General features: G+C 40.0%; 2 protein-coding genes across 5 annotated transcripts in view; one reads left to right on the top strand and one right to left on the bottom strand.

Moving 5' to 3' along the window:
* The window catches only part of LOC100017171 (renin-like), an 81753-nt gene extending 64057 nt beyond the window's left edge, over positions 1–17696 (top strand). For all 3 annotated transcript variants that reach the window (XM_056815772.1, XM_056815770.1, XM_056815771.1), the window contains 4 exons: positions 6519–6635; positions 7811–7952; positions 9421–9519; positions 17375–17696. In XM_056815772.1, the coding sequence (XP_056671750.1) occupies positions 6519–6635; positions 7811–7952; positions 9421–9519; positions 17375–17536 (520 nt within the window). In that variant the 3' untranslated portion in view covers positions 17537–17696. The remainder of the gene's footprint in view (positions 1–6518; positions 6636–7810; positions 7953–9420; positions 9520–17374) is intronic.
* LOC107651290 (uncharacterized) overlaps positions 1–27704 on the bottom strand; it is a 171989-nt gene that overhangs the window by 25615 nt on the left and 118670 nt on the right. The window lies entirely within an intron of this gene.

Raw genomic sequence — 27704 nt, 5'->3', positions numbered from 1 at the left:
AGAGGTGTGTGTGTGTGTGTTACTGATCTAAACTGAGCATCCATTTATAGATAAGGAGACTAACTCACAGATATTAAATGATTTCCCCAAATCCATAAAGATAGAAAGGAGAACTAGGGTTAGAAGCAAGTCTTCTGACTCCAAGGCTAGCACTCTTTTACACTTTTCTTCTCATTTTTCTTCTATCTTTCTTACTTCTTTCTTGGACTCCTTTTTGAGTTCCTTGAGAGCTTGTGACCAAATTTCATTTTGGGGAGGAAAGTTTGGATGTGTTTGCTTGTTTGTTACTCTCTGCTGTGGCTTCTGTATTTTGCTCTTTTTCTCCATATACATTATCCAGGGTCAAAAGCTTTTTCTGCTATTGCTTGTTTCTTTTGCTATTTGTGGATTGTGGCTCCTGCATGCTGGTGGACATTGCTTTCCTAGTTTCTTTCTCCCAGGGCTTTGCCAGGGCAGTATCTTCCAGGCTGTTCTCTAAGTAGCACACTTTAGAGTGTTTTGCCCTGAGGCTATTTTTGCAGTCCCAGCTGCCTCCACTGTGGCCCACCTTGAATCTGCTCAAGCTACACACTCTGCTGCCCAGGCTCTGCACTCTTCAGCCTTGGGTCCCAAGTCTCACTGCCAAGGCAGAGCACTGCCTTCAGGTGTAACTGTGGTGCCCTCAGCCAGCCCCACAGAATTTAGAGATTGCCCAGGCTCTCATCTGACTCTGCTCAGTGATCCTCTGACATTTTGGCTCACTGTCTTTGCTTACTTGGAGACAACTTTAATATAGATAATTTCACCTATATATAAGGATTTAGTTAGTTTAGTAAGATAGCATTTTTGGGATTTAGTTAATGATAAGGGGTTTGAAAGAGTAGCTTGGGTCAATTTCCAAGACCAAGAAGAAATTTGTTTTGTGATGAAAAGGAAAGTGGGTGGAGAATTTAGTTCCCTTAGAGTTTAGGCATCTTGGTTATATTAATCCTAATATTTAACTATATAATACAAATAAATAGACTATCTCCATCTATCTATCTATCTATCTATCTATCTATCTATCTATCTATCTATCTATCTATCTATCTATCTCCAAGGCAGTTAGAACTAGATATTTGTGAATATCTAGCAAAGTATATATAATACTATCCTCCTTATTATCATCATTTATTAACCTTAATATTACAGATGCAGTAGGTGGTGTTGGGGAGGGGTGATCAACTCACACTTTGATAAATGTATTTTTGTCCCCTTATAGCATGGAAATCCCCCAACACTGTCTACCTTTAAGACTGAACCCTGCACGAGAGCCCCTTTACTCTTCTGATTTTAATTTCTGTCCTTTTGAGACACTTCATAGTAATTGGTTGAAAGGATGTTTAAGAAGTTCCTGCTACTCTGGGGCCATCTTAGCTCTGTCCTCTAGCACTCTTTTCCAAACCCAACTACCCAACAAGATCAGGAAGCATATGATAGGTAAGAATGACAGTGACCATCAGGAGAAAGCAGTGGAGTAAGGTAGAATGAACCTAAAGTTTGGAGTCACAAAATCTGGGTTCTGATCCTGGTTCTGTTGCTTACTGAAGTGGCCTTGAGATAAGTTTTTTTTTTCTCTTTAAACCCTTCCCATCCATTTTAGAATTATTACTATGTATTGGTTCCAAGGCAGAAGAGTGGTAAGGCTAAGCAATGAGGGTCCTAGTTGCCCCTTTGAGATAAGTTTTTTTTTCTGTATTTCTGTTTTTTATTTAGAATATTTTTATATGGTTACATGATTCATGATTCCCTTGCTCTTTCCTCCCCCATCCTGGAGCTTATGAGCAGTTCCACTGCGTTATACATGTATCATTGTTCAAAACCTATTTCCATGATATTCATATTTATAGTAGCATGATCTTTTAACATCAAAACCCTAATATCCCTATTGAACTAAGTAATTAGTCATATGTTTTTCTTCTATGTTTCTGCTCCCACAGCTCTTTCTCTGGATGTGGATAGCTTTCTTTCTAATAAATTCCTCAGAAATGTCTTGGGTCATTGCATTGCTGCTAGTAGAAAAGTCTATTACATTCAATTGTGCCATAATGTATCACTCTGTGTACAATGTTCTCCTGGTTCTGCTCCTTTCACTCTGAATCAATTCCTGGAGCTCTTTCCAGACCACATGGAATTCTACAAATTCATTATTCCTTTCAGAAGCATAATCATATTCCATCACCATCAGATACCACAATTTGTTCAGCCATTCCTCAATTGAAGGGCATCCCCTCATTTTCCAATTTTTTACCACCACAAAGAGTGCAGCTATGAATATTTTCGTACAAGTCTTTTTTTCTTAGTATCTCTTTGGGGTACAAACCCAGCAATGATATGGCTGAGATAAGTTTTTAATCCCTCTGAACCTCAGTTTGAAGGGGTTGGATTATGAAATGCCTAAAGTCCCTTCCAGTTCTAGATTCTATGAGTTTATGTGCCCTTATGGAAGGTCTCCAGACACAAGAGTGATTAGATTTTGGCCTTAAAGGAATGGTAGGTCTTAGATACAAGGAGGGGAAGGGCAAGGAAACTTGGTTAGCAGAGATCTGAGGCAGAAAGGCACTTGCTGTGTTTGGGGAAAACAATCAGATGTGTAGAGGATTTGTTGTGAGGAAGAGTAGGAGATAAGATTGAAGAGGAAAAGGCTAGCTAAAGAAGAGGTAAGCTGGGGTGAAACTGTGGATTTCCTTAATTACCCTGATGAGGTATTTGGACTTGATCTCATGAATAAGGAGCAGCTATTGAAGGTTTTGAACTGGGGAAAGTAGAAGAAGAAATTATGTCTAGAAAGCTGTCTTATTAGAAGACTAAACTGGCAGCTGCTCTGCTTTGGATGGACTGGAAGGGAGAGACCCTGGAGGCAGGGAATGCAATTAAGAAGCTATTAAATAGTCCAAGGGTGTGATGATGAGGGCCTGGACTGAGTGGCAGCACTGGGTAGTGGTAATGGAAAAGGAGGAGGATGGAGTCTGGAAACATGAAAAAGAAAGAAATTCAAAGACTTACAGATTGGCTCTGGGAGTTGGGGCAGAGAGAGAGATCAAGGATTCCTGGGTTTTTAGCATGAGTGAATGAGAGAGTAGTGATATCCTGCTCAGTGAAGTAGTAAAATCCAGAAGGGATGGACTAATGAGGATGTGAAGGTAATTAATTTAGCTCTGGACATATTGGAGAGAGAGTGAATAGAGTTGGCTAGGAGACCTGGGTTTAAGTTCTGCCTCTGATATAGCCTGACTGTTTGGCCCTGGGAAAATCACTTAACTTCTCAGTGCTCTAGGTCAGAAGCATCAAACACATGCCAGACTGTCACAACACTCTAAAGTATAGCCTAACCAGAATAAAATGAAATAAGGAGGACAGCTAGGTGGCAGAGTAGACAGAGTGCCAGGCTTGGAGTCAGGAGGACCTGAGTTCAAGTCTTACCCCAAGTCCTTCCTAGCTATATGACCTGGGCAAGTCACTTAACCCCACTTGCCTAGTCCTTGCTGCCCTTCTGTCTTAGAATTGACACAAACACAAAAGGTAAGATTTAAAAAAGGATACTGGGGACCTGAATTTCTTGTGAGTAGAGGAAAGTCAATGGAGAAGGAGAGATGGAAAAATCAAGAAGGACTGCTTGATAGAGAAAGGGTCCTGAAGAATAAGAGGGAGGCACCAGAAACCAAGAGGTAGAGGCATTAGTCTTAGAAAGGAAGAGAGATATTTCTTCTTATGTGGCTAGAAAAGGATAGTTCTAGATGGCATGGTTATCCCATTTGCAGAGGTCATAAAGATAGGATGGATAATTAACACTCTATAGGACAGTCAGGATCCCCCCAAATCTCCGGAGGCTAGAACACTAGACTGTCTCATGTCGTGAAATTTCACAGGGATCCATAGAGAGTCTTGAATGGTTTAAAAAAAATCAACTTTGCAGGCACAAGGTAGGGGGAAGCCCTTTGATGGAGAAAGGTCGGGGGGCCAATTTAGTGGAGTCAATGATGGGCTACGACAGCCCCCAAAAAACGATTGTGATTTGAGGCTGCAGAGCTTCCAGAGGAGGTAGTAGGTAGTACTACTGACCAGTCCCATGACTTGTACAGACAAGTTCTGGAAGACCCTGTTTGATTCTGGGCACCACAAGTCAAAGAGAATGTTGATAGTCTGGACGGGGTCCAAAGAAGGGCAACCACAAAGGTAGAGAACTTTGAGTCATGAGTGTTTAGCTGGGAGAAAAAGAAGACTAGATTAGGGAGGGTGGTGAACATGATGGCTGTCTTCTAGTACTGGGAAAGCTGCCATGTTACAAAGAGATTAGGCTCATTCTATTTATTCCCAGAGGGCAGAACCAGTGGCAATCCAGAGAAGTTATAGAGATGATTAGGCTGGTGTCAGGAAAAAAATTTCCTAATGACTAGAGTTGTGTGAGAAGAGTGGAGGCTGCTTTGTGAGATTATGGGTTCCCTCTCACTAGAGTTCTTAAAGCAAAGGCTGAATGGACACTCGGGCATAAGGTATGGGATAGTGGAAGGATACTTTCCAGGCTTGTGCTAGACATTGGGTCATGGCATCAAACTCACATAGAAAAGGGGCTTCACTAAACCATACATAGGAATCCGTATGGGCCACACGTTGACTTGCAAAAATAAGAAGTTGATATTTTCTGTGTTTTCTTGAATATTTTCAAATTCCATTTTAATCTGGGTCCATACTCAAGGCTTTTGGGATGCTCAGGGGCATTGTTTGACAGCTCTTGATCCTCCTTAGGTGCCCTGTGAAGACCCCTCCAACTATAAAATTCTATAATTCCAAGAAGATGCAGAGAAATTTTCAAGTAAGGTGAAGGCATCTTTGCTAAAAAGTCAGCAGTGACCTGTTTTGTTTTTTTTAGCCATTCCTTTCTGTCTTAGTAACAGCTCTAAGACAGAAGGCAAATGGAGTTGAGTGACTTGCGCAGGGTCACACAGCTGAGAAGGATAACAGCAACCTTCTAATTTCAAACTCAATTGTTTTCCTTACTTTACTTGACTTCTCAAAACTCTGGCCTGACCTTCCATGACCTAGCATTTCCCTATTTCTCTTCCTGCTTCTTTGGCCACTTCCCTATATGTATTTAAAAATGTTTTTTAAACCCTTCCCTTCTATCTTAGAATTAATAATTCCAAGGCAGAAGAGTGGTAATTGCTAGGCAATGGAGCAGTTACATAATTTGCCCAGGGTCACACAGATAGGAAGGGTATTTGGTCATATCTGAAACCAAAACCTCCCATCTCTAGGCCAGGAACTCAACCCACTTAACTATCTAGTTGCCCTCCTCTCTATGTGTTTTACTAGCTCCCATTTTACATCAGAGACTTGTGTTACCAGAAAAGGATGTATATTGATCAAGTCGTGGGAATAAGGGACAATGAATGAAAATTCCATCAGTTTCCATGTAAGTTCTGAAGATTAAGAGGAAGGACAAGGAAAGATCCCCTGAGAACTCCCCACAAGTGCGCGTGGAACACAGTTGAATGGGACATGGATGAGTTGGGGGTTGTGATCTCCACCTTGGATGGGAATATTCCCTTCTACCACAATAGACCACTTATCAAACAAAGCAGGAAAGAGGCTGAATATTGAGAGTCTCAGATGCAGAGAAGAGGAGGGAGCCTACAGTGGCTTATATGTCCAGTAGAAGGCATATAATACACACATGTACACACTGACTTGAAACCTGGCTCATTTAATTTCTAAATGTCTATTGCTCCAATCTTGGGAGCACTAGCTAATGAGATGTGTTCTGAAATCTGTGAGGTGCCATGTTGTTTTTTTGTGTTTCATTTTTAACCCTTACCTTCCATCTTCAAATCAATACTGTGTATTGGTTCTAAGACAAAAGAGCAATAAGGACTAAGTAATGGGGGTGAAGTGACTTTCCCAGGGTCACACAGCTAGGAAGTGTCTTGAGATCACATTTGAAGTCAGGACCTCCCACCTCTAAGTCTGGTTAAAAAAGTGCTAGGGGTATCCTGGAGATCTAATGAAATGCTTGCTAACTGTGAAAGGGATGGGAGATGGGAGTGGCTAAATAATTCCATCAGTTCTTCCCTGTCTCTTTACAGGAAATCCAAGCCCATCCCTACATGACTCCAGCTTCCCTGTCCATGAGCATCCTTTGTAGCATGACCCAAAATCACCCACTCTACCAGCCTAGAGAGGCCCCAAAGAGGCCCAGGTTCACTGGAGGCTGACTGCTGATTTTCTCTGAAACAACCCCACCCCTCCCCACCCTTTTGGTCACAATCCTATGCATTCCTACCCTTACTTTCCTCGCATCTTTCTCAGAATCTTTTCTGAGGTGCCAAGCACCACTCTTTAGGGCCTGGGCCTCCTATATCCCATGGCCCAGTCCAATGCTTAGCCTAGTCCCTGACATGTAATAGATGCTTAATAAATGTTTGTTGACTGCCCCTAATCTCCAAACCCCTCTCCCTATTTCCTCAGACCTCAGGGTGAAAAGATTGTCATCTGCCTTTCAGGAAGTCAGGGGAAGTCGGAGAGCTGATACTCGGAGGCACTGACCCCAACTATTTCCAAGGGAACTTTCACTACATCAACACCAGCTGTTCAGACTTCTGGCAGATCGAGATGCAAGGGTCAGGAATCACCATTGGTTCTAATTCCATTCCACCTCCTAATGCACCCTGAAATCCATACAAATCTAATGTTTTGCCAACCCCAAGAGTTTTTGTCACCCACTTCTCTATATTCAGATACCTCTGGAAAGACTTCTATCTATCCACTAATATCCTTCCTTAGAGAACACTGCCATTGACTATTTCTTTTAAACCCTTACTTTCTCTGTTAGAAACAACTCCAAGACAAAAAGGCAAGGGTTAGACAATCAGGGTTAAGTGACTTGCCCAGGGTCACACAGCTGAGAAGTGTCTGAGGCCAGATTTGAACCTAGGACCTCCCATCTCTAGGCCTATCCACTGAGCAACCCAGCTGCCCCTTCCATAGACTCTTAATACAAATGCGTGTTCATGAGAGGAGGCAGAGGGAGTAATCCTAAGGCATTTGGAGGGAGGTGAGAATAAGGAGGTACTAACCCTAACAATCCAAGGATTTGGCAGCTTGATAAAAATAAGAGACTGCTGGAATTGGAATTGGAGATCTGGGTTTCAATCCTGGATCTGACAATCACATCTGTAAAATGGGATTAATGGTACTATCCTATACCTCCTTCATGAATTAATTATGAAGAAATGCTTTACAAACATTAATCATTAGACCTAGTTCCTTCTGCCCACCTCCCTCTCCTCTAATACATGGAAGCTCTAGTCCAAAGTCCTCTAGGAAATCTCCCCAGTTTCAGTTCAATTGTTTTTGACCTTTACTTTCTCTCTTACAGTCATTACTGTGTATTGGTTCCAAGGCAGAAAATCTGTAAGGGCTAGGCAAACAGGGTTAAGTGACTTGCTCAGGATCACACAGCTAGGAAGTGTCTGAGGCCAAAGTTGAATGTAGGACCTCCCATCTCTTGGTCTTGTTCTCAAACCACTGAGCCAGCTAACTGTCCCCCCACCCCCGCTAAACTGTTTTCCACCTATATGACACATTCTCTGAAATGTCCTTTCCATGTATTTGGAGCATCACTTCTGCCCCCCTACTCTATCCAAATATCAACTCCCTGAAAGTAAGGATTGTATCTGTTCTTTGCTCTGTCCCCAAGATCCTAATCTGAGGCTCTAAGGCTCTGGGGGTGGGGGCAAGTGGCTGACCCTGGTGGTCTATGAACCCTCTTTCTGTCTCTGACCTTCCCATACAGGGTGACTGCCAAGTCTTATGTGGTGTCCTGTAAGGATGGTTGTATTGCAGTTATGGACATAGGAACATCCTTCATCACAGGCCCATCTGAGCCCATATGGACACTGATGAAGATGATTGGAGCTAAGGAAGATGGGGAAGAGGTGAGGAAGGCAAACTCTGGGAAGAAGAAGAGAGTGGGGGGTTACCAAGAAAGATGGTTAAGACCAGGATCCTGAAGTTGACTTCCCAGAGAATGGAAGGACCATAAGGGGGCTGATTCAGAGGTGGTTATCTCAAAGGTGGTTGTCCCATTTCAGTCTGCCCCACTCCCTGCAAATGCAATAATTACTTAGAAGATAGCATAGATTTCAGAATTAGAAGGACCCTCAGAGGTCTTCATTCTACCCTGTTCACAAATTACCTGCACAGCATTCTTTACAGGTATCCATCCAGCTTCTGTTGGAACATTTCCACTGATAGGGAGCTCAACACCTTACACAAGATAGGTATTTCTATTTATTTCTATAAAATTGGACTATTGGCACCATTGAGGCAGCTCAATGCATAGAGTGCTGGAATCAGAAAGATTTGAGTTCAAATTCAGCCCCAGACACTTATTAGCTGTGTGACCTTGGACAAGTCACTTAATTCTGTTTGCCTAATCCACTGGAGAAGGAAATGTGAAACCACTCCTGTACTTGCCAAGAAAACCACATACCAGGTCATGATGAGTTGGATGCAATTGAACAACAACCAAAAGTTCAACTGCTAGAAAATTCTCCCCGAGATAGAGTCAAATCTGCCTCTAATATATCCAACTATTGGAATAGGGGAATTTACAATAAAAATGTATATATAATATAAATAATCACATATATTTATTCGAAGGATTATCAACTAGGAGAGAAATAAAAATTAGTTCTACTTGTCCCCAGAGGGCCATAGCTAAGAGCAAGGAGTGGAAGTAGTCAAGCCAGATTTCAGCTCAATCTATGAAAAAATGTCCTAAAAATGAGGGCTTCCCCTAAGTGCCATTCTACTTTGGACTGCCTCAGTGGAAAATGAATCCCCTATTACCTGAGGGAGCAAGTGATCATTTGATAATCACCTGATGCCTATGCTGGAGATGGAAGCTGGCAAATGTTGAAAAGAAATGTTTAACGAAATAGACTTTTCTGTTTGACACCAGTGCTATAGAGGCAGTTGCTTAGTCTTCACCAGTCCTGTCCAAATCTTCATGATCCCATGTGGGGTTTTCTTAGCAAAGCTTCTGGAGTGGTTTTGCCATTTCCTTCTCCAGCTCATTTTATAGTCGAGGAAACTGAGGTCAACAGGTTGAAGTCACTTTTCTGGGATCACAGAGCTAGTAAGTATCTGAGACCACATTCAGGAAGATGAGTCTTCCTGACTCCAGGCCCAATAGTCTCTCCCCTCCCTGCCCCTATAGAGGCAGGCAAAACTCAATGACATCTGCGGCTACTTTCTATTCTGACTGTGTAAAAGGAACCTGGACTAACACTAAGAAAGGGCACCCAGATGACACTTCAGCCCTTCCTTACTGATCTGTGCACATGTGAGGTCTAGAATGCCTGGAACTCACACAGGCTTTGGGACTCTTTCTGCCCACAGTATTTTGTAAAATGTAACCAGAAAAAGAGGCTCCCAGATATCTCCTTCACCTTTGATGGCAAGACTTTCACACTCCAAGCTTCCGACTATGTCTTACAGGTAAGCTTCTGGATCATTTTCTTTCTGTTTCTCTATCAGTCTCTCTGCCTCTGTTTTCTTTCTCTCAGTCTCTATCTTTCTGTCTCTCTCTCTCTTGTCCAGGGTCACAGAGCTAATGAGTATCTGAGACTGAATTTTAACTCAGGTTTTCCTGATTTCAGTACTAGCACTCTATCCACTGAACCACCACTCTTTCTGTATATTCTCTGATCTAAGATCCTGTAGGCTCAATTATAATCAATATTCTTGTCTTTATAGTACATTAAGGTTTATGAAATGTTTTTTATTATCCTAGTGATTGGGGGTATCCTCTCATTTGTCTGCTTTTAAGCCTGTTTGATCTTTATAATTTTGTCACCTTTTTAACATTTATTTTATGTCTTTTTTTAAACCTTTATCTCCCATCTTGGAACCAATACTGTGTATTGGTTCCAAGATAGAAGAATGGTAAGGGCTAGGCAATGGGGGTCAAGTGACTTGCCCAGGGTCACACAGCTAGGAAATAGCTGAGGCCAGATTTGAACGTAGGACCCCTGTCTCTAGACCTGGTTCTCAATACACTGAGCCACTCAGCTTCCCCCTATTTTCTATCTTAATAACAACTCTAAGACCAAAGGTTAAAGGTGAGGTAAATAGGGTTAAGTGACTTTCCCAGGATCACATAGCTAGGAAGCATATGAAGTCAAAAAGGTCCGTCCTCCTGACTCCAGGTCTGGATCTTTATAGTATTAAGATTATGTCAATATTATACAATACAATACATATATTCTATGCATTTCTCAGTTTCTAAATTTTTTCTATGACATCTCTTGGCTTTCCCATGTTGTGTATGACTTCTGCAAAACTCCCCCCAAATTTCCATTTATTTTCTTAGACTGACATGTGATATATCAGGACCACAATGGGGAAAGGATACCTGTATATGGGGATTATTTTCACATTGATGACTTCGCTGGAGTATAAACCCAAAAATATAGTTTCTGGTAGAAAGAATATAGATGTTTTAGTCACTTTCTTTGAATAATTCCAAACTGCTTTCCAGAATGGTTGTACCATTTCACAGTTCTACCAACAATGTAGCAGCTCTGTACAACTCCTTTCACATTGACCATTGTCATTTTTGTTTTTTGTAATTTTTGCCACATTGCAGGATGTGAGGCGAAACCTTATGGTTTTTTATGTCCATTTATCTTATTATTAGTGATTTGGAGCAGTTTTTCATATAGTTGTAAATAATTTGCAATTCTTTAAAGAACTGTTTGTTTAACTCCTCTGACCATTTATCTATTGGGGGATGGCTATTAGTTTTCTGTTTATATATTAAAGGTTCATATAACTCTTATCAAAGAATTTTTTCCCATTCAATTAATTCCTTTATTCATATATATGTATATGTATATATATCAAACCCTCATTTTCTATTTTAAAATACTAAGAAGTGATTCCAAGGGAGAAAAGTAGTATGGGCTAGGAAATTATGGTTAAGTGACTTGCCCAGAGTCATGCAGCTAGGAAGCATCTGAGGACAGATTTGATTATTCTCTATATATTAATGGCTGTACAGAAGAATTTTCAGTTTCAAGAAATCAATGTTATCTATTTTATATTTGTAACTGTCTTTATCTCTTTTTTGATTGAGACCAAATCTCCTACCCATAGCCATGAGAAGTATATGGTGTTTCTCTTCTAATTTTTATACTATTTTTATTTGGGGCATCTTTAATATTAAGTTCACATATCCTTTTAGAATCTATTATGGAATGTGGTGTAAGGTGTTGGTCTAAATTCAACTTCTGTCAGTTTGCTTTCCAGGTTTTATAAAAAAAGAGAGTTTTCCTTAAATCCATTCATGACTTTTTTATTCAAGTAGATTGTTATTATTTTATTAAGTTCTGTAAAGGATGACCTTTTGTAATGACTATTTATGAAACTGTAACTGATTCTTCTTTGGGGATGATATTTGATGGTCTGGAGGAGCTAAAGGAGGCTACAATTGGTGAACAAGAGTGAAGGAGGGTAGAAGTCCAGGTGGATTGACTCCTATTGTGCTCACTCACTCTTTCTGGGCTGTGATAACAAGGGGTGTTACTCTCGAATCTGGGGTTCCCCTGTAGTAATAGATGATAGGGAGTTAAAGGGAAGTCTCCCCTATCTGTTTATGTAAGAGGAACCCCCAAATTCCCATACATGAACTGGCCAAGAAGATAAGCCTCCCCAAGTCTGATGACTCAGCAGGGGAGGGATCTAGATCAACACTCAGCTGTGGCTGATCAGTAGCCTCATTGAGTTGCTTCCTTCAAGCTCCTTTGAATAATTCCTCTTTGCTGATAGTTGACTGGTCAAGAAGTTGAATAGGTGTAGGATATTAAGATAGTGAGCAGTTGGGTAGAGGGTAGAGGGGTCCCTATGCTGTATGTCCCAATAGGTCCTTCACTCTGTCAGCTTCAAAGCCAGACAGAGTTTCACCTTCCCTTCTCATTCTTTCTCATGCTAAATTAAATATTAGAAGGGTCAAGGAATAATAGAGGAAATGCAATAGGTAGGGAGAGAGAGTCAGGCTCTCTGGCCAAAAGTCCAAAACCCTCATAAGTCCAAAGAGACCTGACACTCTTGATAGATGTTATTTGATATACTATGATGTAGAAATGCTCTTCAGGTGAAGTCCCAGGGCTAGTCACAGGAAAATCTTCAGTTGGCTCTTGACAAGATCTCCAGCAAGGAAAAGTATTTCCTACCTCCTCAAGATCCCAGCTCAACAGCCCAGAGTTCTTCTTGGAGCTCTTCTAGGTCTGTTCTCCTCTCCCATCATCCTCTGCTACCAATACTCTTTGCTATCAATCATCCTTTCTTCCAATGTTCCATCTTTTCATTTGTAAGCTGCTCTTACACCTTAGTAATTTGATTTTTATAGCATTGAAAGTACAAACTAATCCATAAAATAGGGAAAATAATAGCTCCTCCCTCACAGGATTATTGTGAGATGTCAAGTGCTTATCATAGTACCTGACATAGAGTAAACAGTATATAAATGTTAGTCGTCATCATCATTACTACTAATTATGTGATTATTTTTATAATATTGGACCACCCTTCCATCCATGGTATAAAACACACTTTGAAGGATTTCTTCGAGAAATCTCTGAAATTGATTTTATTTAATATATTTGAGTCAATATTTATTAATGATATTGTCTTGTGATTTTCTTTGTTTTGCCTTTCCCTAATTTAGGTATTAAGACTTCATTTGTTTCACAAAAGGATTCTGGTAGGGTGCTCTCTTTCTTGATTATTGGGGATAATTTGTAAAGTATGGGTATCAAATATTCTTTAAAAGGTTTATAGAGTTCAGAGCAGCTAGGTGACTCAGTGGATAGAGTGCCACATCTGGAGTTGGGAAGACGGGTTCAAATCTGACCTTATACACTTCATATTGTGTGAACATGGATAAGTCACTTATGCCTAGACCTTACTGTTCTTCTGCCTTGAAACAGGTACTTATTCTAAGATAGAAGGTAAGCTTTAGAAAAAAAGTTTTAATGAATTCTCCTGTGAATTCATCAGAACCAGGAGAGTCCCCCCCCCCTTTTTTAGTGTAGTAATAGATAATTTTATTTCCTTTTCTGAGATGGGGTTATGTAACTCTGTAAGGTCTTCTGAAAGTGTGGTTATTTTATATTTTTGAAGGTATTCTTCTATTTCTTTTGTGTCCTCAGTTTTGTTAACATACAACTGTGCACATTGTATTCTGATGATTCTTTTTATTTCCATTGATTTTGTTGTGATTTCACCTTCTTCATTTGCTTCCTTATTTATTTGATATTTACTCTCTCTTTTTTTTTTTTTTAAACCCTTACCTTCCATCTTGGAGTCAATACTGTGTATTGGCTCCAAGGCAGAAGAGTGGTAAGGGCTAGGTAATGGGGGTCAAGTGACTTGCCCAGGGTCACACAGCTGGGAAGTGGCTGAAGTCAGATTTGAACCTAGGACCTCCCGTCTCTAGGACTGGTTCTCAATCCACTGTGCTATCCAGCTGCCCCCTTTTTACTCTCTTTTTAATCAGGTTAGCTAAGAGTTTATCAATTTTATTTGTCTTCAGCTTTTAGTTTTATTTATTATTGTTGTAGGATTTTTTTTCCAATTTATTTTTCCCTTCTGTTTTTTTAATATCTGTTCTACAAAAGCCTTTAATTGATCTCTTTGTTTCTAGCCTCATCCTTCTCCAATGTTATTCACCACTACAGAAGTAATATTCCTAAGGCATAGCTCTGTCTCAGCCATGTTTTTGCACAAAAAGCTCCACTATCTCCCTACATCTTCTAGGATATTAGCATTTATCATGCCTTATATCAACCTTATAGCTTACCATACTGCCTCTCTAATAAAATGCAGGCTTCTCAGTTTGACTCCCACCTATCATTTCCAATATGTGCATAGTTCACTTCTGGACCAACTCTATGATTCAGCCAAACTGGAAACTCCAAGATCCATCTCATGCTTTTGCAGACTCCATCTCCCATGGCTAGAATTCTGACTCTTTCCAATTCCACCTTTTAGACTTCTTGCCTTCATTTAGAGCTCACCTCAAGTACAATTTCCGAAGAGAAACTTTTCCTTTTCCTCTCCAATTGTAAGTGTTCTCTTCTCAAATTATCTTGCATCTGTTCATCCAGGTGTGTTATGTCTTCTCCAGTAGTATGAGGACTCTGGGGGGTGGGGGACAGCTAGGTATCTCAGTGGATGGAGATCCAGGCCTAGGGATGGGAGGTCCAGGGTTCAAATCTGGTGTCAGACACTTTCTGCTGGGCGACCCTGGGCAAGTCACTTAATCCTCATTGCCTAACCCTTATCATTCTTCTGCCTTGGAACCAATCCATAGTGTTGATTCTAAGACATGAGGTAAGAATTTAAAATGAGAAAAAAACAGATTCTTTTAAATAGTTTTCTTTCCCAGAGATTAAGGCTATACATATGGCAGGGCAAGAGAACCAAGACAATGGTGGGGTAGAAAGATTGTCGATCTTTGATTCTGGGCAAGTTCTTTAACATCCTAAACTCCCCTGATTTCCTCATAATATAAGTGATGAAAATAATGCTTTCATTAGCTACCTCACAGAATATCTGAGCCTTGAAGTACTTTGGAAAGGTACTTAGTACTTATATTTCATAATATTAAGCATCTATATTTTTATTGATGATGATTATTACTAAGAGCTTCACGAAGGGACAGCTTCAAAAACTTCTGAAATGTCAATGGCTCAATTAAAACTAGTCTAAGCCACCTCCAGCTCCTAGGGTAACCCAGGTACCAAAGAATTGTGAGGCTGGGGTGAAGGAGAAGACCTGTTCAGGAAAGCAGATCTGCCCAAAGATGTCCCTGGTTAAGAGTGTAGAGGCAGTCTTCTTCCTGACAGGGTCAGTCACTCTAGTTTCTATTTCCTCCTGGGCCTTAGTGTTCAGACCTTTTCCCATCCCAACTAGAAGAAAGACAGATGTGTATTTCTGGAGAGGATTTGTATTTCCCATCCTGGGGGAAGTGATAGGAAATAATGAGACATATGTCTCTTTAAGAGTGATAAAGCACTTGACATTTGTTCTCATTAGTTGAGATAGCTTTAGGCTGGGAATTTTCTTGGTGGCTACCTGCTAAGAGGGGACCATCAGTGGGGTATGGAGTGGGGGATTGATCATCAGAAATGAACAGCAGGGGACAGCTAGGTAGCACAAAGGATAGAGCACCAAGCCTGGAATTGGGAGCACCTCAGTTCAGATCTAGCCTCTGACACTTCCTAACTATGTAACTCTGAGCAAGTTATTTAACCCTTTTTGCCTAGCTCTTACTGCTCTTCTGCCTTATCTATTCTAAGAGAGAAGATTACAGTTAACAAAAAAAATATTTAATGAATAGCATTGTCTGAATTTAACAGGTTGAAAGGAAATGGGAAAACAGTGAGATTTATGGGGAAGAGAGAAGCCAAGGTGGGAGAGCTCTACAGGGGTCTGAAAAGATGGTTAGATGAAGAAGGAGACAAATGCCATAAAAGCAAAGGTCTCTGGGAAAGTATAATAGTAGGCATTTAGTGTTTGATGAAGGAATAAGTGTTAGGAAAGGAAAATGTGAGCACATCTCAAAGAAGCTAAACAGTCATCAGAAAGAAGGAACCAACAAAAAGAGTTTTTATTGTCTGGAAATGGACAGGGAATTGGACTAATTCAGTGGTATCCAGTTTAAACAATAAGGATTCCTATGGGACTCATATTGACTTAAAAAATTACAAATTAGCATTGTCTATTATGTTGTACATTTATTTATTTTGTTAAATAATTCCTAATAACATTTAAAAAAAAGAAAACATTTACCTTCTGTCTTAGAATCAGGGTGAATGGACTTGCCTAGGAAGATCTTAGGCCACATTTGAGCTCAGGACCACCCACATCTAGGCCTGGCTCACTGTCCATTGGGCTACTTAGCTGCCCCCAATTGTATTTTTTTAATTCATCCAAAATTTTTACCAATACTGTATATTGGTCCCAAGACTGGAGAGTAATCTGGTCTATGCAATGGGTGTTAAGTGACTTCCCTAGGGTCACAAAGCTAGGAAGTGTCATGAACTCAGGACCTCCCATCTCCAGACCTGACTCTTAATCCATTGAGTCATGTAGGCACCTCCAATTACATTTAAAAAAACACAACAACTTTACTCTCTGTTTTAGGATAAATACTCTGTATTGGTTCCAAGGCAGAAGACTGACAAGAGATAGGCAATGGGGGTTAAATGACTCACCCAGGCTCTCAGAATTAGGAAGTGTCTAAGACCACATTTGAACCCAGGGCTTCTCATCTCCAGGCCTGGCTGTTTATCCACTGAGCCACCTAGCTTCTTCCTAATTACATTTTAATCCAGTTCAGGTAGCACTGGGGTCTTTATATGTGGTCCACAGCAGTGAGTTTGGGACCTCTGAAATGGATAACCCTGAGACTCAGGAAATAATAGAGATAAATGTAAAGTTTTTCATACAGGTTCCAAATATTAATTTCCCAAGTAAATGGGTAGAGGTAGATAGAAGGTAGTTTGACAAAAAATTCAGAAAGATTCAGTGTCCTGTACACCCAGAATCAGTCAACTGGGTGATGGGGTTGGGGGAGCTGATTCCATTTTAGGCTACAGTGTGAAGGCAGGTATTAGCTCTGCTCCATTCTGTCCTGATCAGAATATCAGGGATGCTACATTTAGTCCTGGGTACCACATTTGTGGAAGAACAGATTCCCCAGAGGAGGACAAACAGGGTGGTACAAAAGATCAGTTTGGGATACTGGGGATGTCTGGCTTAGAGAAGAGTTTGTGGGGAGAGCTGGTGGTGGAGTTTTGGTGGAGGAAGTGATCATTACCTTTATGCACTTGAAGGGCTAACAGGAGGAAGAAGAATTGGTGACTCCAGAGAGAAGAGATAGGAATGATGGGCAGAAGGTTAAAGAGATCAAATAAAACTTATAACTACCAGGATTGATATAAAGAACAATCTCCTGATGCTAATAGTTAACCCTTAGTGAAATGGGCTGACTCGGGAAGCAATGGATTCCTCTTTTCTAGATTGCTTTTGGCATAAGGCAGGATGACATTTGTCAAGCATATCATATTAGTTCTCCTTCATGTTGGACTAGATGCCTTCTAAGTTTCCTTCTAACTGAGCCTTTGCAATCTTGTCATCCTCTTCCTTCCAGTGCCAAGATTCTGTGATTTTTATCATAACCAGGAGCTAAATTGAGTATTTGCTAAAAGCTGGGATCAGAGAAAGGGGGTGAAGGACCATACAGGTTTGTTAAAGGGCATCAGTCCATACTAGTCTCTCCTTGCAGAATGAGGACAGCAGTCATGAGATGTGCCAGGTTGCCTTTTATGGCAAGGATGTTGATAACCTGGAAGGACCTCTGTGGCGCCTGGGAGCAATCTTCATCCGAAAGTTCTACACGGAATTTGACCGGAACAACAATCGCATTGGTTTTGCCTTGGCAGTCTGATCTGTCTCTGCCCACATCCCTGTTTGAGCCTACTTTTTCTCCCTGTTGTGCTTCAATCCTTGGGACAGAGGCAAGTCCCTCCATCAACCTCTTGAATCCTGCAGACCACTGTTAATCTTCTGCCTTAATTGAGAATAGAATAAAGTTTCATTACTCAAATCTGGATCTGTTTTTTAAATGAGAATGGGGTGTAGGAGGAACTGGAAGAAGCGCAATGTCTCTTCAGAATGTAAAAGACAGTGATCCTGCTATATAATCTTAGACAAATCCATATAGGCTCATAAACTCTGACATCCAAATAGACACATGTATCACTCTTTGTTATATAATTGCAATTACAATTGCAATGGCTTCTTCTTTTATTCCCTTACCTTCTGTCTGAGAATTAATACTAAGTATCAATTCCAAGACATAAGAGTGGCAGGGGCTAGGCAATTGGAATTAAATGACTTGCCCAAGATCACACAGCTAGGATGTATCAGAAGCCAAATATGAACTCAGGACTTCCCATCTCCAGGCCTGGCCACTGAGCTTCCCTGCAATAGCTGCTGCTGCTGGGCTGCTTCTTTCTTCTTCTCCTTCTCCTCCTTTTCTTCTTCCTCCTCCTCCTTCTCCTCCTCCTCCTCCTCCTCCTCCTCCTTTTTCTTTTACTTAAATTTTTTTCAATTAAATGTAGAAATAATTGTTGAAGGTTCTTATCTAACATTTTGTGATTCAGATTCTCTTCACCCCAAAGCAAGAAAGAGTCTCATAGAAGTCATACCAGTTTTTCCACTGCTATCCATGTTTCCACATTCCTCACCTGTAATAGCTTAATTGTAGCATTGTCCTTTCCTCCTCTGTACAATGATCCATTTGAGTTGATTATTCCAGCAATGAAGAGATATTTTCTTGGTTTCATGGGCTGTCAAGGCCAACAAATGAGCAACCTAGTGATGGAGCCTTGCCATCCTACTTAGACTAAGGCTTTGGAAAGCAGACTCTGTTGCCACACTCTAACTTAGCTCTCCTTGCAACCAAGGGCAAGCATTTGCAAACCAGTTGGTCTAAGCAAAGGCTATAACCAGCTGCCCAGCAGCAGAAAGTTCATTGGCACATCCAACTGAGCTGATCAAGCACTTACAGATGGAACACTCGTTAACGAATTACACCTGAACATGCACACAGAACCAGAGAGAAGCATATACTGCTGCAAAGTACACATGAATATCACAGGGTGTACAATGTATCCTCATGCATTAATGACACCTCAAACATAGGACAATTGCCAACATGTAGGAGTGATACCTTGCCCATACAAACTCGCAGAATTTCCAGAGTCTTCAGAAATGATCTTGCCCAACCTCGTGGCTGAGAGGAATCCCCTCTACCCTGGGAATTTTCTATCTGTGGCAAATACACAAACTGCACAGGGAACAAACAGCACAGAATAGGTGCCCACAGTTGAGGCAGAGGGAGGGAAAGGGAAATCTGGCCCATGACAATCAGACATAGACCTTGTTATATTAATGTGAAGATAAGGCTGGAGAGGCTGCTACACAGGAAAAGAATAAGGTTGAAACTTTCCCTGAAGCATAATCCGTTTTTTTTTAATAATATATTTTATTTGATCATTTCCAAGCATTATTCGTTAAAGACATAGATCATTTTCTTTTCCTCCCCCCCCACCCCCCATAGCCGACGCGTGAGTCCACTGGGCATTAGATGTTTTCTTGATTTGAACCCATTGCTTTGTTGATAATATTTGCATTAGAGTGTTCATTTAGAGTCTCTCCTCTGTCATGTCCCCTCAACCTCTGTATTCAGGCAGTTGCTTTTTCTCGGTGTTTCCACTCCCATAGTTTATCCTTTGCTTATGAATAGTGTTTTTTTCTCCTGGATCCCTGCAAATTGTTCAGGGACATTACACCGCCATTAATGGAGAAGTCCATTACGTTTGATTATACCACAGTGTATTAGTCTCTGTGTACAATGTTCTCCTGGTTCTGCTCCTTTCGCTCTGCATCACTTCCTGGAGGTTGTTCCAGTCTCCATGGAACTCCTCCACTTTATTATTCCTTTTAGCACAATAGTATTCCATGTTGATTTTAAGACAGAAGGGAAGAGTTTCAAAAAAGAAGAAGAAAAAGAATATATGGAGTAAGATACTTAGTAAAAAATAAATAAGTAGAGAGAAAAGAAAATATGGTTAGCAGTCAGTATGAACTAATAGAAGAAATTAGTACTAATCACAAATGGAGGAAAGAAAATGTTAATTCACTCACTCCATTCATTCAATTAATAATTCAATTAAGATCTAAGTGTAGGGAGAGAAAGAATAGTGTGGATACCAATGATGAGTAGAATTATGTTTTGGGAGCTGACCTGTATTTAAAGAGAAGTAAGAAATTCTGTAGCAGAGAACTTGCAGACAAATTATGAATTCTCATAAAAAGCAAGCCCAGATGCTCTTCCTCACAAGGGAACATAAATTTATCTTGAACTTAGATCCTAGGACTCAGATCTCTCCTTTTTAGTCCCTGGCAGAGAGTGAGCACTAAGAGGAGGTCCAAGGAGAATGCTGCATTGACTCAGGGAGCTGGCCTGATTTGTGTCCCTCTCTGCCTCCTCACAATCTCTGCCTAGCACTCCATCTGACTCTCAAGGTCAGCCCTGATAATAGCCTGGTTGATCATTTCCCCTAGAGACACGGTCAATGCCACCTGTATGGGCAGAGCAATGAACTACAGCTAGGGCTTCAGGCAACTGGAGAGCAGAAAGAACTTCCTTAATAATTTCTGCATTAGCTATGAATTTTCCAGCTGAGGTTAAAAATCCTCTTTTGAGCCATAGCATCCTGACTGAGTGACAAATGTCAAAAGCATATCTAGAATCCATATAAATTGTTGCCTTTTTACCCTTGGATATTATACAGGCATGTTTCAGAGCTATGAGTTCTGCCCCTTGAGCTCTAATATTAAAGGGCAGTGAAGCTGACCACTCAGTGGCAAATTCTGTGACTACAGCAGCTCCAGTGTAGTGTATGCCATCCCTCATAAAAGAAGAACCATCAGTAAATAAGACCAGATCTGGGTTGTTTAAGGGAGTGTCCAAGAGATCATCTTGAAGCTTTTCTGCCATGGACACTAAGGTTTCACAACTGTGTAATGGTTCTCGTGAAGTTGGTAAATCTGGAAGCAAGGTGGCAGGGTTAAGGGTTGTACAGTGTTTCAAGGTAATGTTTTCATTGTTTAACAAGGTTATTTCGTACCTTGTAATTCGCTGATCAGAAAATGCCTGTGTTCTATGTCTTAGCAACAATGCTTGTACCTCATGTGGGCACATAATTGTTAATGGGCATCCCAATACTAGAATAATAATTTTGTTACTAGTAAGGCTGTAGCAGTTACTCCTCTAAGACATGGTGGTGCTTCTGATGCTACTGGGTCCAGTTGGGCAGAATAATAAGCAATTGGGCACTGAGAAGCCCCCCAAATCTGAGTTAAAACACCTGAAGCTACCCCTCTTCACTCATGTACATACAAAGTAAATTGCTTGTTGTAATCTGGGATGCCTAGAGAGGGGGCAGACAGGATAGCCTGTTTTAGATCTGATAGAGCTGACAAGTGTTCTCGCTCTAATTTGAGGGATTCAGGGACCTAATCCTTTGTTAGTGTTATAAGGGGTTTAGTAATTTCCCCATAGCAAGGAATCCAATGTCTAGAAAAACCTGTTGATCCTAAAATTACTCTCAACTGTTTCTTAGTGGTAGAAACACTTACATTTTGAATATTTTCAATTCATTTGGGAGAAATAGAGTGGGGACCCACAGTCAGAATGAATCCCAAATATTCTACTAGAGGGAAACACCACTGAATTTTATACTTCGAGATCTTATGTCCTCTTTTGTGCAATTCCAAAAGGTGTTTACTATCTTCCTGACATGCTTCTGTGTCTGTTGAAGCCAAGAGCAGATCATCTACATATTTGATTAATTTATTATTTTTAAATGTTATATTATCTGTGTCTTGGCTCAAAATTTGTGCAAATAAACTCAGGCTTTCCACGAACCCTTGTGGCGGGCAACTCCATGTATCTGGGAGCCCTTCCAGATGAAAGCCAAGATATACCTGGAGTTCTTATGTATGGGTATGGGAAAGAAGGCTGAGCACAAGTCTACTACTGTAAAGTATGTAGCTGTGCTAGGAATAGAAGAAATAATCATATTTATGTTGGAAACTACAGAGTGTCTCTTTATAACGTGATTGGTCACAGCCCTCAGATCATGTATGAATCTATAGAGGTGTTTGCCATCAGGCCCCCTTTTTGGTTTTTTAAAGGGAAGTATGGGCATGTTGTATTCAGATTTGAAAGGGATTACTATTCCCTGTTCAATCAATGAGTTTATTACTGGGGCCATACCTTCAATTGTCTCTTTTGAGAGGGGATACTGAGGGATGGAAGGAGGTAGACAAGATTTAGTTTTTATCTGCACAGGAACAGCTGACTTAAGTAAGCCTACCTCAGAAGAAGATGTGGCCCAAAGAGATTCTGGTATAACTGCAGGTATTACAAAAGTGGGATGCTCTTTCCCCTCCTGACTCTCTGAGAGAATTATAGGGAGTAAATTTTAAGATCTCTCAGGTACTTCCAATCATAAGGAACCATCTGGGGAGCAAGTTATTGTGGCTCTGAATTTGCATAGAAGGTCCCTCTCCAGAAAATTTAAAGGGGAATCACGCATCAAAAGGAAGGAATGTTGTACCTCTAGGGGTCATACAGACACCATTCTTGGGGAAAGTTTTTTAATTCTTTAGGGTATTCCTGACACTCCCATTACACTTTTTTTAAAATATATTTTATTTGATCATTTCCAAGCATTATTCGTTAAAGACATAGATCATTTTCTTTTCCTCCCCCCCCACCCCCCATAGCCGACGCGTGAGTCCACTGGGCATTAGATGTTTTCTTGATTTGAACCCATTGCTTTGTTGATAGTATTTGCATTAGAGTGTTCATTTAGAGTCTATCCTCTGTCATGTCCCCTCAACCTCTGTATTCAGGCAGTTGCTTTTTCTCGGTGTTTCCACTCCCATAGTTTATCCTTTGCTTATGAATGGTGTTTTTTTCTCCTGGATCCCTGCAAGTTGTTCAGGGACATTACACCGCCACTAATGGAGAAGTCCATTACGTTCGATTATACCACAGTGTATTAGTCTCTGTGTACAATGTTCTCCTGGTTCTGCTCCTCTCACTCTGCATCACTTCCTGGAGGTTGTTCCAGTCTCCATGGAACTTCTCCACTTTATTATTCCTTTTAGCACAATAGTACTCCATCACCAACATATACCACAGTTTGTTCAGCCATTCCCCAATTGATGGGCATCCCCTCGTTTTCCAGTTTTTGGCCACCACAAAGAGCACAGCTATGAATATTTTTGTACAAGTCTGTGTCCATTATCTCTTTGGGGTACAGACCCAGCAGTGCTATGGCTGGGTCAAAGGGTAGATATTCTTTTGTCGCCCTTTGGGCATAGTTCCAAATTGCCCTCCAGAATGGTTGAATCAATTCACAACTCCACCAGCAATGAATTAATGTCCCTACTTTGCCACATCCCCTCTAGCATTCATTACTTTCCTTTGCTGTTATGTTAGCCAATCTGCTAGGTGTGAGGTGATACCTCAGAGTTGTTTTGATTTGCATCTCTCTGATTATAAGAGATGTAGAACACTTCTTCATGTGCTTGTTAATAGTTTTGATTTCTTTATCTGAGAACTGCCTATCCATTTCCCTTGCCCATTTATCAATTGGAGAATGGCTTGGTTTTTTGTACAATTGATTTAGCTCATTATAAATATGAGTAATTAAACCTTTGTCAGAGGTTTCTATGAAGATTTTTTCCCAATTTGTTGTTTCCCTTCTGATTTTAGTTATATTGGTTTTGTTTGTACAAAAGCTTTTTAGTTTGATGTAGTCAAAATTATTTATTTTACATTTTGTGATTCTTTCTGTGTCTTGCTTGGTTTTAAAGCCTTTCCCCTCCCAAAGGTCTGACATGTATACTATTCTGTGTTTACCCAATTTACTTATGGTTTCCTTCTTTATGTTTAAGTCACTCACCCATTTTGAATTTATCTTGGTGTAGGGTGTGAGGTGTTGATCTATTCCTAGTCTCTCCCACACTGTCTTCCAATTTTCCCAACAGTTTTTATCGAATAGTGGATTTTTGTCCCAAAAGCTGGGATCTTTGGGTTTATCGTATACTGTCTTGCTGAGGTCGCTTTCCCCCAGTCTATTCCACAGATCTTCCTTTCTGTTTCTTAGCCAGTACCAAATTCTTTTGATGACTGCTGCTTTGTAATATAGTTTTAGGTCAGGGACTGCAAGGCCCCCATCATATGTGTTTTTTTTCATTATTTCCCTGGATATCCTTGATCTTTTGTTCTTCCAAATGAACTTTGTTATGGTTTTTTCTAAATCAGTGAAGAAGTATTTTGGTAGTTCAATGGGTATGGCACTAAATAGATAAATTACTTTGGGTAGGATGGTCATTTTTATTATATTGGCTCGTCCTATCCATGAGCAGTTAATGTTTTTCCATTTGTTCAAGTCTAGTTTTAGTTGTGTGGCGAGTGTTTTGTAGTTGTGTTCATATAGTTCCTGTGTTTGTCTTGGGAGATAGATTCCTAGGTATTTTATTTTGTCTAAGGTGATTTTGAATGGGATTTCTCTTTCTAGTTCTTGCTGCTGAGCTGTGTTGGAGATATATAGAAAAGCTGATGATTTATGTGGGTTTATTTTGTATCCTGCAACTTTGCTAAAGTTGTTGATTATTTCAATAGCTTTTTGGTTGAATCTCTAGGATTCTTTAAGTAGACCATCATGTCATCCGCAAAGAGTGATAACTTGGTCTCCTCCTTGCCTATTTTGATGCCTTCAATTCCTTTATCTTCTCTAATTGCTACTGCTAGTGTTTCTAGTACAATGTCAAATAGTAGAGGTGATAATGGGCATCCTTGTTTCACTCCTGATCTTATTGGGAATGCATCTAGTTAATCCCCATTGCAGATGATATTAGCTGTTGGTTTTAGATATATACTGTTTATTATTTTTAGGAATGACCCTTCTATTCCTATGCTTTCTAGTGTTTTTAATAGGAATGGGTGTTGTATTTTATCAAAGGCTTTTTCTGCATCTATTGAGATAATCATGTGGTTCTTGCTAGTTTGCTTGTTGATGTGGTCAATTATGTGGATGGTTTTCCTAATGTTGAACCAGCCCTGCATCCCTGGTATGAATCCTACTTGATCATGGTGAATGATCCTTCTGATCACTTGCTGGAATCTTTTTGCTAGTATCCTATTTAAGATTTTTGCATCTATATTCATTAGGGAGATTGGTCTATAGTTTTCTTTCTCTGTTTTTGACCTGCCTGGTTTTGGAATCAGTACCATGTTTGTGTCGTAAAAGGAGTTTGGTAGCACTTCCTCTTTGCTTATTATGTCAAATAGTTTGTATAGTATTGGGATTAACTGTTCTCTGAATGTTTGATAGAATTCACAGGTGAATCCATCAGGCCCTGGGGATTTTTTCTTAGGAAGTTCTTTGATGGCTTGATGGATTTCAATTTCTGATATGGGATTATTTAAGAATTCTATTTCCTCTTCTGTTAGTCTAGGCAGTTTGTATTTTTGTATATATTCATCCATTTCTCCTAAATTGGTGTATTTATTGCCATATAATTGGGCAAAGTAATTTCTAATGATTGCCTTAATTTCCTCTTCATCGGAGGTGCTGTCCCCCTTTTCATCTTTAATGCTGTGAATTTGCTTTTCTTCCTTCCTTTTTTAAATTAGATTGACCAGTACTTTGTCTATTTTGTTTGTTTTTTCAAAGTACCAGCTTCTTGTCTTATTTATTAAATCAATAGTTCTATCACTTTCGATTTTATTAATTTCTCCCTTAATTTTTAGGATTTCTAATTTGGTTTTCTGCTGGGGGTTTTTTATTTGATCGCTTTCGAGTTTTTTCAATTGCATTTCCAATTGATTGATCTCTGCTCTCCCTTGTTTGTTAATATAAGCTTTCAGGGATATGAATTTGCCTCTGATTACCGCTTTGGCTGCATCCAAAAAGGTTTGAAAGGATGTTTCGCCATTGTCATTTTCCTTGATGAAATTATTAATTGTTTCTATGATTTCTTCTTTAACTAAACTGTTTTGGAGTATCATATTGTTTAATTTCCAATTCATTTTAGATTTGGCTTTCCATGTACCATTACTAATCATTATTTTTATTGCCTTGTGATCTGAGAAGGCTGCATTCAGTATTTCTGCTTTTTTGCATTTGTGTGCTATGTTTCTGTGACCTAATGTATGGTCAATTTTTGTGAATGTGCCACGTGGTGCTGAGAAGAAGGTGTATTCCTTTTTATCCCTATTTATTTTTCTCCATATGTCTATTAATTCTAATTTTTCTAAGATTTCATTCACTTCTTTTACCTCTTTCTTATTTATTTTTTGATTTGATTTATCTAAATTTGATAATGGTTGGTTTAAGTCTCCCACTAGTATGGTTTTATTGTCTATTTCTTCCTTCAATTCTCCTAGTTTCTCCATTAGAAATTTGGGTGCTATATTATTTGGTGCATACATGTTGATTAATGATATTTCCTCGTTGTCTAGAGTCCCTTTTAACAAAATATAATTACCTTCCCTTTCCCTTTTGATCAGGTCTATTTTTGCATTGGCTTTATCAGATATCATGATTACCACTCCTGCCTTCTTTCTGTCAGTTGAGGCCCAGAAGGTCTTACTCCATCCTTTAATTCTGACCTTGTGGGTGTCAACCCGCCTCATGTGTGTTTCTTGAAGACAACATATGGTAGGGTTTTGGATTCTAATCCATTCTGCTATTCATCTACATTTTATGGGTGAGTTCATCCCATTCACGTTCAAAGTTATGATTGTCATTTGTGGACTCCCTGGCATTTTGATTGCCTTCCCTAATTCTAGCTTTTTCTTCTTCGGCTCTACCTTTTAGTCCAGTGATTTACTTTGAATCAGTCCCCCTTGTCCCCTCCTTGATGTTTCCCTTTTTAGTCCCTCCCTTTTTGTTCCCTCCCCCTCCCCCCTCTCTTTCCCTCCCTTTTTGTTCTCCCTCTCCCCCTCCCCCCCTTGGTTTTCCCTTCTCCTTACCCTTGTTGGGTAAGATAGAATTCAAGATCCCAATGGATCTGGATGTTTTTCCCTCTCAGAGTTGATTTCCCTGAGATTGAGGTTAAAGTAAACCCCCCCCCCCTCTCTTCCTCTCCTTCTTATAGGAGTTTTCTTCCCCTCCCCTTCCCATGTGAATCTTTGTGTGAGAACCATTATTCTATTTGTTCTTTCTTTACCCCCTATTTATTCATTACATTTTCCCCACATGTTAGTATACATAGATTGATATAAATGTAGTCCTTATAGAAGAGAGTTTGAGTAAAAGAAGAAGATAACATTTTTCCCCTTTCCTTAATATTTACCTTTTCAGGTATTCCTTGCTCTTTGATTTTCGGTATCAAACTTTCCACAGAGCTCTGGTCTTTTCTTTGCAAAAAGTCTTCTATTTTGTTGAATGCCCATACTTTCCCTTGGAGGTATATAGTCAGTTTTGATGGGTAGCTGATTCTTGGTTGGAGACCCAGCTCTCTTGCCTTTCTGAAGATCATGTTCCATGCCTTACGATCATTCAGAGTAGAACTTGCAAGGTCTTGGGTGACCCTGATTGGCATTCCTTTATATCTAAATTGTCTGTTTCTGGCTTCCTGTAGGATTTTTTCTTTTGTTTGATAGCTTTGGAATTTGGCAACTACATTCCTGGGAGTTGTCTTTTGGGGGTTTAGTGTAGAAGGTGTTCTGTGAGCTCTGTCAGTGGCTATATTGCCCCCTTGTTCTAGAATCTCCGGGCAATTTTCTTTGATTATATCTTGTATCACCATGTCCAGTTTGGTGTTTATTTCTGGCTTTTCTGGGAGTCCAATTATTCTTAAATTTTCTCTTCTCCCTCTATTTTCCAGATCTATCACCTTGTCGGTGAGATATTTTATGTTCTCTTCTAATTTCTTGGTGTTTTGGCTTTGCTTTATTAGTTCTTGCTTTAAAGCCTGGTTTTCTTTTACAGTTGTTCAAACTGGTTTTGTAGATGCGTGAA

Source organism: Monodelphis domestica, chromosome 2, assembly GCF_027887165.1.
Source record: "Monodelphis domestica isolate mMonDom1 chromosome 2, mMonDom1.pri, whole genome shotgun sequence".
In the NCBI taxonomy this organism is placed as follows: Eukaryota; Metazoa; Chordata; class Mammalia; order Didelphimorphia; family Didelphidae; genus Monodelphis; species Monodelphis domestica.
The sequence above is the reverse complement of the archived record's forward strand: the minus strand, read 5'-3'. Positions and strand labels throughout refer to the sequence as shown.